At 48.2% G+C, this 14,182-nt stretch overlaps 2 protein-coding genes across 2 annotated transcripts; one reads left to right on the top strand and one right to left on the bottom strand.

Annotated features, from left to right (window-relative positions):
- Nucleotides 1–1,787: 1,787 nt before the first annotated feature.
- Nucleotides 1,788–4,115, bottom strand: LOC128749384 (tubulin alpha-1B chain-like). The gene is made up of 4 exons (XM_053848967.1): nucleotides 3,988–4,115; nucleotides 3,147–3,369; nucleotides 2,924–3,072; nucleotides 1,788–2,852 (listed from the first exon to the last, which is right to left on the bottom strand). The coding sequence occupies exons 1-4, from the start codon at nucleotides 3,988–3,990 to the stop codon at nucleotides 1,872–1,874; spliced, it is 1,356 nt and encodes a 451-aa protein (XP_053704942.1). The 5' UTR covers nucleotides 3,991–4,115; the 3' UTR covers nucleotides 1,788–1,871.
- A 2,019-nt stretch (nucleotides 4,116–6,134) lies between these two features.
- On the top strand, nucleotides 6,135–13,569 carry LOC128749370 (natural resistance-associated macrophage protein 2-like). The gene is made up of 17 exons (XM_053848942.1): nucleotides 6,135–6,343; nucleotides 6,668–6,754; nucleotides 7,370–7,509; nucleotides 7,579–7,701; nucleotides 8,373–8,492; nucleotides 8,575–8,681; nucleotides 8,746–8,816; nucleotides 9,006–9,073; nucleotides 9,189–9,344; nucleotides 9,413–9,571; nucleotides 9,635–9,721; nucleotides 10,782–10,901; nucleotides 10,980–11,129; nucleotides 11,605–11,678; nucleotides 11,753–11,906; nucleotides 11,981–12,097; nucleotides 13,275–13,569. Exons 1-16 carry the CDS (start codon nucleotides 6,322–6,324, stop codon nucleotides 12,083–12,085), a joined length of 1,743 nt encoding a protein of 580 aa, XP_053704917.1. The 5' UTR covers nucleotides 6,135–6,321; the 3' UTR covers nucleotides 12,086–12,097; nucleotides 13,275–13,569.
- Nucleotides 13,570–14,182: the final 613 nt, after the last annotated feature.

The raw sequence follows: 14,182 nt of genomic DNA, 5'->3' as shown, positions 1-14,182 counted from the left end.
AGCTTGAGCAGTGTCTGGATGATTCTTCTGCAGAGTGGACTTAACATCTATCAGCCTCATTTCATGCCTCTTATCTGGCCGCGGCGTCCCTGCCTTCGACTCAGTATTTTTACCGCCTTGTTGATGGAGTCTCAGCCTTTGTTTGTTGTTTAAGCCCAGTGAGGATTTCTTCATGCACCGGCGACCCTTTTTGGCCTCGGCGCTGAACTGTTTGACTCCAGGCGAGGGGATTTCTTTTCTTCTGGCCCGGTGTAATCCTGGCAGACAGAGCTGCACAGCGGAGTGTAGCTGTTGCTTGGGCAACAGGATCCCATCTCATCCAAGCTGGTGCCGTCTCCCTGAAGCCTGAGTGCCTGGCTCCCAGTGCTCGCTCCTTACTTGCCCGGCCAGTAACATTTTAGACCTGCTCTTGCGAAGGAGTTGGACCTTGAGGAAGTGCGAGATTCGTTGTTAAGGAGCAGGAGTGACTTACCTGCAGTGCACATGCTTGTTTTCCTTCATCTCAAAACAAGGTCCGTGAGCTCCCACTTGGCAGATGGAGGGAGTGCTGCTGCACAGGATGCTGAAGTGGCCCCTGACGAATAGAAAGCCAACGTTTGATCTGACTGAATGGATGAGCAGCGACGAAGACTTGACTGACAGGTGTAAAAACGTCCCTCAAGTCAAGTTTGAAACAAATCGATTGGCAGAGAATCAAGCAACCAGAGTAAATAGTGCGAAAATCAGCTTCTTTCCTGAAAAACTATCCCCAGCAGGGAAGTCAGAAACCTTGACTGCCACTGCTGTGCGCTGCAAAACACTCAAGTCAGTCAGAAAATATTGGTAAACTCTTTTTGTTGGAGGGTTCGGGTTATTTCAAAAACTTTTTTTTTTCAAAAAAGTAATCCAGTGTCAACCCAAACTATCCAAGAATTTGGGCGACATAATGAATAATGGAAAGATTGGGCAACTTTCCTGTTGATACCTGAAATAACGCAGAGATGGTGATCGAAACAGCCTCAGAATTTTGGTTAAATATGAGCCAAAGAAGCCCAAAACAAGTCTTACTCTGAAGAAACTCAACCCAATATTCCATCCAACACAAAAAAAAAACAGACGTTGGGTTGAAGAAACTTTAAATAAATAAAATCCTGTAATTCACCTTGTTTCCAGAGAGGATGGAGAGTGCAGCCGCTGATCTAATGACCAGGCAGAGAAGGGTGAAGAAGGACCTTTATGAACAATAATCATAGTCATTATGTCTAAGGCCCGTCAGTGGAAGGGGGCGGCCAGTAGGGGGTGCTAAACCACTGCTGCTCACTCGGCGGTAGGTGGCCAGCAGCAGTGAATGGGGACACAGCGGAACTGTGCTGGTGAATGGTTGGACACTACTGCTCCCAAGTGGCGTCTGTGGGAATAGCAGCATGGTCGCCGCTCCGACGAGATGTGTTGTTTTTCTACGCATTTTTCATACTGTCTGTCTGTTAAATCTCTGGTTCGAGGGCCCAATAAGTGGACTCCATCAGACCAGATGATGAATAGCAAACTTGAGTGGATCAAGGTCAGATTCCTGTTCTTCCACAGAGTGAGTTATTACTGAATTACAGGGTAATATAGTCAGAGACGTCCAGTGCAAACTTCTGTTGGATGAGTTCTTACTTGTAGAGCTGATCTCAAACTACAACTTCCATCAGTGCCTTTTTATTCACTACATGAGATTCATGACACCCTCAGTGGCAATTTTCAGTGAACAATATTATGCTTCTTTTTACCCAATAATGCGATGAAAAACAACAAAAAGTCTTGGATGATTCGAATGTTTTTATTAGTCAAGCACTTCCAGACACGCTGGAGTCATTACAGCATTGAGCTTTATGCTTTATGTTGACCGCTTAATATTCCTCTCCTTCCTCTTCACCTTCCCCCTCGATGGAGTCGACGCCCACCTCCTCGTAATCCTTCTCCAGGGCGGCCATGTCCTCCCTGGCCTCGGAGAACTCTCCCTCCTCCATGCCCTCGCCAACGTACCAGTGGACGAAGGCGCGCTTGGCGTACATCAGGTCAAACTTGTGGTCGAGTCGAGCCCAGGCCTCTGCGATAGCAGTGGTGTTGCTCAACATGCACACGGCTCTCTGGACCTTGGCCAGGTCTCCACCAGGGACCACAGTGGGGGGCTGGTAGTTGATGCCCACCTTGAAGCCAGTGGGGCACCAGTCCACGAACTGGATGGTGCGCTTGGTCTTGATGGTGGCGATGGCGGCGTTGACGTCTTTGGGCACCACATCGCCACGGAAGAGCAGGCAGCAGGCCATGTACTTGCCGTGACGCGGGTCGCACTTCACCATCTGATTGGCCGGTTCGAAGCAGGCGTTGGTGATCTCAGCCACCGACAGCTGCTCGTGGTAGGCCTTCTCCGCCGAGATGACCGGGGCGTAGGTGGCCAGAGGGAAGTGGATACGAGGGTAGGGCACCAGGTTGGTCTGGAACTCGGTCAGGTCCACGTTGAGGGCCCCGTCGAAGCGAAGGGAAGCCGTGATGGAGGACACGATCTGACTGATCAGCCTGTTGAGGTTGGTGTAAGTGGGACGCTCGATGTCCAGGTTCCTACGGCAGATGTCGTAGATGGCCTCGTTGTCCACCATGAAGGCGCAGTCCGAGTGCTCCAGGGTGGTGTGGGTGGTCAGGATGGAGTTGTAGGGCTCCACCACGGCCGTGGACACCTGGGGCGCCGGGTAGATGGAGAACTCCAGCTTGGACTTCTTGCCGTAGTCCACGGACAGACGCTCCATCAGCAAGGAGGTGAAGCCGGAGCCGGTGCCCCCGCCGAAGCTGTGGAAGACCAGGAAGCCCTGCAGCCCTGTGCACTGGTCGGCCTGTGGATGGAGGAGTGTTCAGTCTGCAGCAGAACGCTGGATTGAGCGTGCACTTTTGTGTATTCACCCACCAGTTTGCGGATCCTGTCGAGCACCTGATCGATGAGCTCCTTGCCGATGGTGTAGTGTCCGCGGGCGTAGTTGTTGGCGGCGTCTTCCTTCCCAGTGATCAGCTGCTCGGGGTGGAACAGCTGGCGGTACGTTCCGGTGCGAACCTCATCTGCCAGATTAAATAAACAGTGCAATTGAGTGAAATGTCAGTGGACTCACGCTCACATATCTCACAACATTTACCGATGACAGTGGGCTCCAGGTCCACGAAAACAGCCCGGGGCACGTGCTTCCCTGCTCCAGTTTCACTGAAGAAGGTGTTGAAGGAATCGTCTCCTCCTCCGATGGTTTTGTCGCTGGGCATCTGCCCGTCCGGCTGGATGCCATGCTCCAGGCAGTACAGCTCCCAGCAGGCATTGCCAATCTGGACGCCAGCCTGACCGACGTGAACGGAGATGCACTCGCGCTGGGGAGGAAAAAGCAAGTATTAATACGCCGTTTATAGACAGGAAAGGATATGAACAGGAATGAGACAGCAAGACTCTCAAAAAGCTCTTCAGAGTGGCCTCACTGAAACGGTTTCCAAAGGTCGATGCCCAATGAGCCTGTGGCGTCACGAGATAATACGCATAATACCTGCTGTGAGACGGATTAATGATGCTAGAAACTACACGTAAAAGTGGCCTGTGTGAAGAGATGCACTTGGTTTAGGATGACTACGGATGAGACCACATCAGCCAGTGTAATTTACCAACGTTATATGCGTCAGCTTTTTTCACAGAGAATGAGAGAAGTCTGGTTTATTCAGTGGATTCAACAGAAACGACCGGTTCTCACTTGCGTCAGTGAATCTGCAAGTCACCGTTTCTGAGAACAAGGCCGCGCCATTCATCGTTCAGACTGCAGCACGCGCCGCTTCGACTGCCCGCCAAGTCGAGTCTTTCCGCCCAAAACTGACAACAAAGCGGCCACACTGCGCTGTGAAGGTCACGCCGCGCACTTCCCCCCCAAACTCCTCTGAATCGAAATTCACATTTCACAGTCCACCACGTGTCTACGTGCTATAAACCACTGTCGCTCCTACCATTTTAGGACGGTTTGGCGATTGGAAGAGAAGGTTGAAGAGATCCTCGTCGCTGAGTCTCACAGTCCGACGTTGCTAATGTCGATGTAAGAGATGATGGCGGACGGAGGGATGAGCGGCCGCTACTTATAGCGCGCAGCCTCTCGCTTGGCTGATGCTGCGCCACCATTGGTCCATGCAATGATGGTGTGACGTTCCAATTCCCGCGGCAGCTTCCCATTGGTTTAGTTGAGCCGTCAGTCATGAGGCTGCCGCCCTGGCCACACCTACGTCTGTCCTCCTCCTCCGAGAGCCGGAGCTGCAGTGAAACCATCACCATGATGTGGGACAAAATGTCCAGCACCAAGGCCGGAGACGCGGCCTGTTCATCGTCTGACGTCGTGTCTCAGTGTATTTTCAAAATGTTTCATTGTGGTCGTCTGAAACGACATTGTTGTGTGTAATGATTGAGGTGAATGCTGCAACACAAACCTCATCCTCCCTCTTCTTCCTCAGATCTCCACCACATCTCTCCTCCCTCTTATTCCTCAGACCTCCACCTCACCTCATCCTCCCTCTTCTTCTTCAGACCTCCACCACATCTCTCCTCCATCTTCTTCCTCAGACCTCCACCTCATCTCTCCTCCCTCTTCTTCCTCAGACCTCCACCACATCTCTCCTCCATCTTCTTCCTCAGACCTCCACCTCACCTCTTCTTCCTCAGACCTCCACCTCACCTCTCCTCCCTCTTCTTCCTCAGACCACCACCTCATCTCTCCTCCCTCTTCTTCTTCAGACCTCCACCTCACCTCTCCTCCCTCTTCTTCTTCAGACCTCTACCACATCTCTCCTGCCTCTTCTTCCTCAGACCTCCACCTCATCTCTCCTCCCTCTTCTTCCTCAGACCTCCACCTCATCTCTCCTCCCTCTTCTTCCTCAGACCTCCACCTCATCTCTCCTCCCTCTTCTTCCTCAGACCTCCACCTCATCTCTCCTCCCTCTTCTTCCTCAGACCTCCACCTCATCTCTCCTCCTTCTTCTTCCTCAGACCTCCACCTCACCTCTCCTCCCTCTTCTTCCTCAGACCTCCACCACATCTCTCCTCCCTCTTCTTCCTCAGACCTCCACCTCATCTCTCCTCCCTCTTCTTCCTCAGACCTCCACCTCATCTCTCCTCCCTCTTCTTCCTCAGACCTCCACCTCATCTCTCCTCCTTCTTCTTCCTCAGACCTCCACCTCACCTCTCCTCCCTCTTCTTCCTCAGACCTCCACCACATCTCTCCTCCCTCTTCTTCCTCAGACCTCCACCACATCTCTCCTCCATCTTCTTCCTCAGACCTCCACCACATCTCTCCTCCCTCTTCTTCCTCAGACCTCCACCTCATCTCTCCTCTTTCTTCTTCCTCAGACCTCCACCTCACCTCTCCTCCCTCTTCTTCCTCAGACCTCCACCACATCTCTCCTCCCTCTTCTTCCTCAGACCTCCACCTCATCTCTCCTCCCTCTTCTTCCTCAGACCTCCACCACATCTCTCCTCCCTCTTCTTCCTCAGACCTCAAAAGCTGCATTGCATACACCATGTATTTGTGTGTACGTACCTTTGATGCACGAGGCCCTTGTCATCTTGCCGTTCCTCTGGTGCCTCCAAAGGAATTCTGAACACCAGGCCAGGCTTGCACGGAGCCTTCGCATGTTCCACCCAACACACTGCCACTTTCATGGTGTCTAACAGCAGCTCCTAGCAAGTGGACTGTTGCGTCTATTGTCGGCTGCCGCGGACGGTCAGTGGACGAAGACGGCAGAACAGGACTTGATCTCCATGAGAGGTTTTTTGAACACTCTGGAGATCTGAACTTTGATGTCCGTCAGAACAATTGGGCCCCTTGGACAAAAGAAAAAGAGTAGTGGTTGTCTGTTCATGCATCAACTGGTAGGAAAAACAGTTGTAATATAACATTTAATTTATAAGAAAAAAAAAAGGATAGTATTGTAACATGTTTTCCAGTGCACACTCCAAATGAAAATATATATTGGATTGAAGTATTTAAATTCCTTGGAACAAGCAAACATTAATATGAAATCATAATTTGTTCCTTGATCCAGAAATGTAGCAACATTCCAGGAAGCTGTAGGCCGAGTCACGTGACCGAAACAAACCCGACAGGTTGGCAGAAGGCGAGAAGGTTGTCACACTGATCTGGTTCTCCGCCCTCTTTTCATGAATCCCAGGAGACGATGTCGAACCGTCGCAGTTGCTTCTGATCGAACTGAGACGGCTGGAGGTGACGTGTATGGTGGAGCGGCGATGTGACGATTCCGACCAACTTTCTGGAGCCGTGTGTCGTTTCTCTGAAGATGTTTCCGTCTCCGCGCTCAGGTGAGTCTGCGGTCTCTGAGTTACTTATTACGCCTGAGTCGCGCTGAACTTTCATCCCGGTGGAAAAGCTGCTTGATCTGCGGTTCATGAGTTTTGAGTCACGCCACATGTAACGAATGGCAGTTTTATGGTGCTCTCCCTGATACATTTCAGTCTTCCTTTGTGCTCGTCTGTTGTCTCAGAAGAACTTCTCGCCAAATGTGTTGGTCAGATCCAAAGCCTGGTTAACTGAGTGTGCCCTGGAATAACCCCATGTTGTTCTTCTCACAGTTTTCCTGTGTTCATGTCTTGTGTCATCGTGTCATGTAATGTGTTTGATCCAAGGCCCACATCCTCCTGAGAACATCAGCATCTCCTCTCTCCCTGCCAGACTCCCTGTTGACCAGAATGGAGTGACAACTGAGGATTGTGGTAATGTCTTTTTCGTTGTATTTTACTTAGCTGCTGAGGCAAAAATCACAGTACAAGTTGCCAATTTCCAGAGTGCACTGTGATGCTGCTTTATATTTGCTGGAAGGAGATGGTTCTTATGTTCTACATACTTCTTATGTGACTATGTATAATATTTTAAAATGTATTTTTATTTCATATATTAATTGAATTTGCTTTGCTGTTTGTCAAATATGAATAAAACAGTTGCCATTTCAAAAACTAGCATTTTAAAATTGAGAAAGATCACGATGGAATGATATGGAAAAATGTTTTTTTTTCCCTCATAACCTATGACTTGGAGGCTAAATTAGGTCACTGTGTTAGTCCAACTACTCCTTGTGTGGAGATAAGGTCCTTGTTGAAGAGGTGGAGTCTGGAGAGGTCGGCTGAGGTGGACCTCAAACCCTCTCTTCTCTAAGGGGTGGCTGGATCCTGCTTTTGAGCGAAGTGGAACTGAGTTGGGACGTATTCCCTGAGAAAAAGGTGGAGAAGGTTGAAGGTGCCCTGTAGCTCTGACCACTGCCATCTCAGCTGTGAGCCCGAAACCACGTCCTGCATTTCTGCCTGTAACCTTGGTGATTGTGTTGGTTTCAGATGGTGACATTACTGAGGGGAATAAAGCGGTTGTCACGACCACACAAACTGGGGTTTTCCTGCCAAAACAGAGCGATGATGACGGCATTTCTGGCTCCTACTTTGACCAAAGGATTCACGTACCAGAGGACGAGTCAGAGGTGATTCCTGTTTCCAGGATAACAACAGTTGTTTGACGTTGTTTCACGGCATCTTCGTCCGTGTCCCAGAGATGCTTCAGTTTCCGTAAGCTGTGGGCCTTCACTGGACCTGGGTTTTTGATGAGCATCGCGTACCTGGACCCTGGTAATATCGAATCTGACCTGCAGTCTGGAGCTAAAGCTGGCTTCAAGGTGTGGCCACATCCGTACACCCGTGCCTCATAATTCATATGGCTTCATTCAGTGTAAAGTTCAGTCGACGCCTGCAGATATAGAACATGTCAGTGCTCTTATATCCTCCCAAGAGCACTACACTACTATACTAGGACTGCGATGTGCGCAAGTAATGTTGGTGACACTTTAGAATGGGGAACACGGATGGACTATTAATAAGCAAATTACTGTGAATAAGAAGAAGAGATGATGTTGTTGCTTAACGTGAACATTCGGTGGCCTTATCAGGCCAAAGTACAGTCTGACTGAGCAGGATGTCTTGGTGTTTTGCAGTCAAATACTCCTGAATAAGTAGCTTGTTTGTGTTGGTATAACTGAAGTCTTTCTATTTTATTAGTTATATTGTTATGCAGGTTCCTTCTCTGTGACATTTATCCAATGATAAACAAGTGAAAACAGTCTGTTTCTTCTGAAATCTATTCCGAACTAAATTTGGTGCCAAGTTCTGTTTCATTTATTCTCTAGTAAAACAGTTGATGTCACCGATTTTAGCCAAATTCATTCGTCACGTTCGTAGAAATGTCCTCAGTAACGCTCCGTGTGGCGGTAAATTCTGTGAAGCTCTTTATGGAAGGGATCGAACAGTTCAGTTAACTGTACTGTGCTCTCCTCCTCCTCCACCTCCTCAGCTCCTCTGGGTCCTTCTGGGTGCCACAGTGATCGGCCTCCTGCTGCAGAGGCTGGCGGCGCGCCTCGGGGTGGTCACTGGCCTTCACCTGGCTGAAGTCTGTCACCGCCAGTATCGCACTGTGAGAAGAACGTGTCCGAAATCGTTGCGAGAATTCTCCACAGAATCAACATGCTGATCTGACCGTGACTTGTCATGCCAAGGTTCCTCGTGTGGTCCTGTGGATCATGGTGGAGCTGGCCATCATCGGCTCGGACATGCAGGAGGTCATCGGCTGCGCCATCGCCTTCAGTCTGCTCTCCTCAGGCAGGTCAGTGCAGCAAGCTTCACCCCAGCACCAAGCATGGCCTGCTTTTAAAGCTGTCGACTTACAGGATCCCGTTGTGGGGCGGAGTGCTCATCACCATCGTGGACACTTTCTTCTTCCTCTTCTTGGATAAATACGGTATGTGGACCTGTCAACCAGGGATGTGATGATGGATGCTGCGAGAAAGTGGTACATTTTACTGCTGAACTCCAACGTTTTGGAGCTGGTTCTATACATTGATCGAACCCTCTTTAGTTCATGTTCGCGCTGTGTGTTGCTGTTGTGATGCTGCATTGACCTGGAAAAGGCACCTTTGCTTGGCTGCAGGTCTCAGAAAGCTGGAAGCGTTTTTTGGATTGCTCATCACAGTCATGGCCATCACGTTTGGATATGAGGTAGAGACTTTCAATATCCCCAGTATAAGGAGCCACATGTCCGGGAGCAGCACCTCACACCTCGCAGAACCTCCATCATGGACCATCATTTGATCTGCTCCACTTCTCCCTCCAGTACGTGACGGTGGGTCCGGACCAGGCCCAGCTGCTGACTGGAATGTTTGTACCCTACTGCGAAGGCTGCGGTCCGCTCCAGCTCACCCAGGCTGTGGGCATCGTGGGTGCTGTCATCATGCCGCACAACATCTACCTCCACTCTGCTCTGGTCAAGGTCATCACTCGTCCTCGCTTGTTTCCCTCTGCATGACTTGGCGCCCACAGTTTTTTATCTTTGTACAGTCCCGGGATGTCAATCGAACAAACAAAAAAGAGGTCAGCGACGCCAACAAGTATTTCTTCGTGGAGTCGGCCATCGCTCTGTTCGTGTCCTTCATCATCAACGTGTTTGTGGTGGCGGTGTTTGCTGAGGCTTTCTACGGTCGAACCAATGCAGAGGTGGTGAGTGTCGCTGCGCAGCCACGTCTCCGCCGAGCACAGATTCATTTTTCTGTTCAATTCCAGCACAGTGTCTGCAATGAGAGCGGGACTCATCATTTGGATTTGTTTCCTTTGAACAACCAGACTCTGGAGGTGGACATTTTCAAGGGGGTGAGTTATTTTGATGTAAAGAGGCGATACATAAATGCGCACTGTAAATGATCATGGATCGACAAAGTGGGTTCTGTTGAAATACGGGTTCGGGTTGTTTTCAAAGTAAGCAAAACAGGGGTGTGCCATTAACGCGGCGGATGAAGCGGGTCAGAACTAACCCCGAAAAGTGTGTGACCCTTCACTGAGCCGACCCGACGGCCCACTAACTCAGCGGCGTCAGAACCTTCATCCTCTGACAAGCGCCGGTCATCGCTCCTAGAACCTGGTTAGAACAAAAAGAAGCCCTGATCTTCTTCCTCAAAAACACTCAGGTTTTGGCTCTTATCGCTCCTCCGCTTCCGTGCACTCAGCCGCGCTTCTTTCCAGAGTGGGTGTCTCCTGTTGCGTCACAAGATGGCGCCAGTGTCTGACAGCTGTTATGACCACGGATGGATTACCAATGAATTGAATGACTGAGCCCTTCAACAAACCTTTCACCTCAGCGTTAAAAACAGCCAACACATCATGAATCTTCAAGGACGTTGTGTGTCATGTGTCTCTTTATGTAAGGCACGTGGTCTGTCATAAAGAGCTCAGGTGTTTTCCATTTCAAATTCATTCATTTTAAACCAAAACATTTGACGCTACAAGTCACATGTTTCATGTTCAATGTCCATCACTTGGCTGCAGCAGGACTGAGGAGTTAAATCCTGATCCTGATTATTTTGTTTCATCCTGCGATGATTGACCACAACTATTGGAGAATTTAAAGCTTTATGGAGTATTTGACTGGATATCTGTCGTGTTTGTGTCGGGGTTGGGTGGTATGTTTGGAATGCAAAACTGCAGGAAAAGAAAAACATTGTTTGTGTAAAGGATATGGACTCATATCTTCAGCATGACTTTTTCAAATCGTGATTTAAAAATGACAATTTTGAACTAAGAAACATTGTGGCGGTTTGAACTGCTGAAGCAGAAATGCAACTTTGAATCCTTTGATATCAGAAGAGTGAGGTTTATACATTTGATCACCGGCTCCAATGTGTGCGCCTCAGATATGTCTGTGATTTTGGAGCAGGGCGTAGTTCTGGGGTGTTTCTTCGGCCCGGCAGCTCTCTACATCTGGGCCATCGGGATCCTGGCTGCAGGTCAGAGCTCCACCATGACTGGGACGTACTCGGGCCAGTTTGTGATGGAGGTCTGTGTCGCTCCGCCTGCGAGTCGACTTGAGGTGAAATTCAGTCCTGACTGCGTCTGCTTCTGCCGTCCATGACAGGGTTTCTTGAACCTCCGCTGGTCACGCTTCGCTCGGGTGTTGCTGACTCGCTCACTGGCTATCACACCCACCCTGCTGGTGGCCATTTTTCAGGACGTGCAGCATCTGACGGGAATGAACGACTTCCTCAACGTGTTGCAGAGCATGCAGGTCAGATGTGGACGCAACTTTCTCCATTTTTAAGTTGATTTTGTGCCAAATAGCTATACTAAGCGCTAGGTTACTGTGTCACCCCTCATCGTCCATGCATAAAGTTTTTAGATTTTTTTTTTTTTTAAGGATTTTAGATTCATCGTCATTGTTTAAGAATAAATTTTGGAGGAAACTGTTTCCCGTTTGCCACATATTCACCTGTCAGGTGCTGGAAAAAGCATTGCTGCCAATCTCTGAGGTGAAATGGTTACATGACACCAGAAATTCATCCAATGAGCAACAGAGAATCTGTTGCCTGTATTGACCCAAGTTTTGTCACAAGTTTTGTAAGTTGTTCTGCTTCCAATGGCAGAGAATAGTTTCTGACTCTGTCTTTGAAACGTACTGCTCAGCAGTGTTGCTGATCTCTTGCCTGTGTTTAACTAGATGTGTTCTTCACTCTCGTGGCCCCACTTCTCTCCTTGTCTCACAGTTGCCGTTTGCTCTCATCCCGATCCTTACCTTCACCAGTTTACCAGCGCTCATGAACGAGTTTGCTAATGGACTGTGAGTTGGCCTTCACTCTGACTGAAGTTGGCATTGTCTTCTTCATCCAAATGGGTCTTCTGTTTTGTTTGCAGGGTGATGAAAATCGGAGGGGGCGTGGTGATCATGGTGGTCTGCGCCATCAACATGTACTTTGTGGTGGTTTATGTGACATCGCTGACCAGCGTGTGGTTGTATGTGCTGGCAGCCTTCCTCTCTCTGGCTTACCTGACATTCGTGGGCTACTTGGTAGGTACCAACGTGCTGCTTCACTCAGGAAAGAAGGGAGGTGAAGGTGGAAGCCGTTGTGTTTACTGTTGCAGTCGTGGTTGTGTTTGATTGCCCTCGGAGTGTCCCGCTTGGATCCGACCCGGAGAATGAACCACATGACCATCCTGATTCCGCAGCAGCCAGAGTTCGAGTCCTAAGTGTCCTCTCAGGTACTGGCGTGTTTTCTGTGTGTTAATGTGTGTGTGATCAGTCAACCGCAAGAGTGGCCCATCGGCGGGTTTGGCAGAGCTGGCAGACTTATGAAAATAAATGAGTAGCTCAACAGATGAAACAATGTAAACCAGATGTGTTTTATTAGAGGGGAACATTTGAAAAACAATGCATTATTTGCGTGCTGTCCTCTTACAGTTCCTTCAATGGCCACAGTGGAGCAGTAAAAGCTGTGAGTGGCTTCCCACAAAAGTTGTCAACATCCCGCCCCGCTTTTCTCAACCATCAGATTGACACGAATGAACCATGTCTGTCTGTGCAACTGCACAAACCTCCGGTGACATTCTCCCGTGGTGTGACGTGACATTTGCGAGGCGTCATTGTTTACCGTAGGTGGGGACTGCTGTTTGTGGGGCCTGCGAAGGTTGCGCGAACCCTGGTGCAGCTTGAAGTGAAATTCCAGTTCTGGAGTGTCCTGGTGTTTGTACGAGGAGAGGCCGAACGACAGGTTTTTTTTCTTTGCGTTGTGGGTTTTTCTTGTGGGCTCCTGTCATGTAGCATAGTTATGTAAGTCTCCTCACCGCCCTTCGGTGTTTTTGTTTTTCTCAATGAGCCAATGTCTCCCTGCCGAGGCCTCACAGCCTGTCCACTAGGCCCCTTTCCTGGAAACTTTGAGCAGAGGCCATGCAGGGGCAGGACTGGGAATGGTGGGTGGGAGGGGGGGGTACTGTTCCAGCAAATCACATGGTTGTGGACCCTACAATGGAGACCGGGCCCAACACGAGGCTCAGATGGTTGCAGGTTTCAAGACCTGGTTTTTCAGTTGGGTGTAAGTCGCAGGAAATATTTCTGACACTTTTTCAACCGGATTGTTGCCACTGCAATGTGAACATCAGCCCATCATTTGCTCACTATCAAGCCGACCAAACGCTGTTTTTATTTGCTCTAATTTAAGTTGTGACCGCAAATGATCCGTTTGCACACGGAACCTGCACCGTGCATCTCGGTCTTCCTTGTAAATTGTATTTGAACAGGCTGTTTTGACTGATGGACGGCAGTCGTTGCACTGATTCCGAATCCAGTGGCAATAACTTTCTTTCTGTTCTTTAATTTATGTGTTGTGCATCTCACAAGGCTGATGTTTCTGACACTTTTCCCTGTATTTGTATGTGACAGGGCCACATTGTGCAGTAAGAAGGTTGCGGATTTGGTTCCACTGAGCAATGCCTGGTGCAAACCTGGGAGCAAAAGGAGAAGAAAAAGTATTTATTTTGGTGAAAAACAACTTCAAATGAATGTAGGTTGGATTATGACTGGTGTTTGTGAGGTATATTTCAATGTCTGTGGTGCATTACAAGCTCATGGTTTTGCATCTATTGCATTTGTTTTTATAAATCATAGTTCACATTGGGAGAAAATTTTATGATCTACATTTCATTTGTTCTCTTGACTGTTATTATATATGTATTGTATATGTGATGATTAAATACCTTTTCACCATTTGTGTCTTTAGTGCTTCATAAGTTACGTTCAAATAATAATAATAATTCCATGAAGAACATGACAGACTTGACTTTCTAAAACACAACATGACTATTAAATCAATAAAACTTTGAATGTGCCGATGTTTTTTCAACATTGTTGTGAAGTCTGGTACCGAACCATTTAATTGGAGACTAAGGAATAAAGTTCTGGTCATGATTGTAGTTTCCAATACATACTTTTTGAGTGTTCGAATAATTTTAATGTCTCGATCAGATCAGCTGTCAGAACATGAAAACACAGTAAAGAGACCACCAATTTATGTGGCTTATAAGATGTGATACCAGAAGGTTACAGGGTTTCTCTTAATGTGTTTTCTGATATTAGTTACATGTCTTGATATATCAACTTCAAAGTTTATAATTTGATCAATGCTGAGTTCCAGATAAAAACGCGCTCAGTACTTTTATATGAAAAATAATTATTAACTTAAAGCAGCAGTGGGCAGGATTTAAAATATTTGCTTATGGCAAATAATAAAATAATATACAAATAATAATAATAAGTATTAATATACAAATCATACACGTTGTCGCTTTAAA

The sequence above is a fragment of the Synchiropus splendidus genome, chromosome 18 (assembly GCF_027744825.2).
Source record: "Synchiropus splendidus isolate RoL2022-P1 chromosome 18, RoL_Sspl_1.0, whole genome shotgun sequence".
Lineage (NCBI taxonomy): Eukaryota > Metazoa > Chordata > Actinopteri > Syngnathiformes > Callionymidae > Synchiropus > Synchiropus splendidus.
This window is presented reverse-complemented; position numbering and strand designations above follow the sequence as displayed.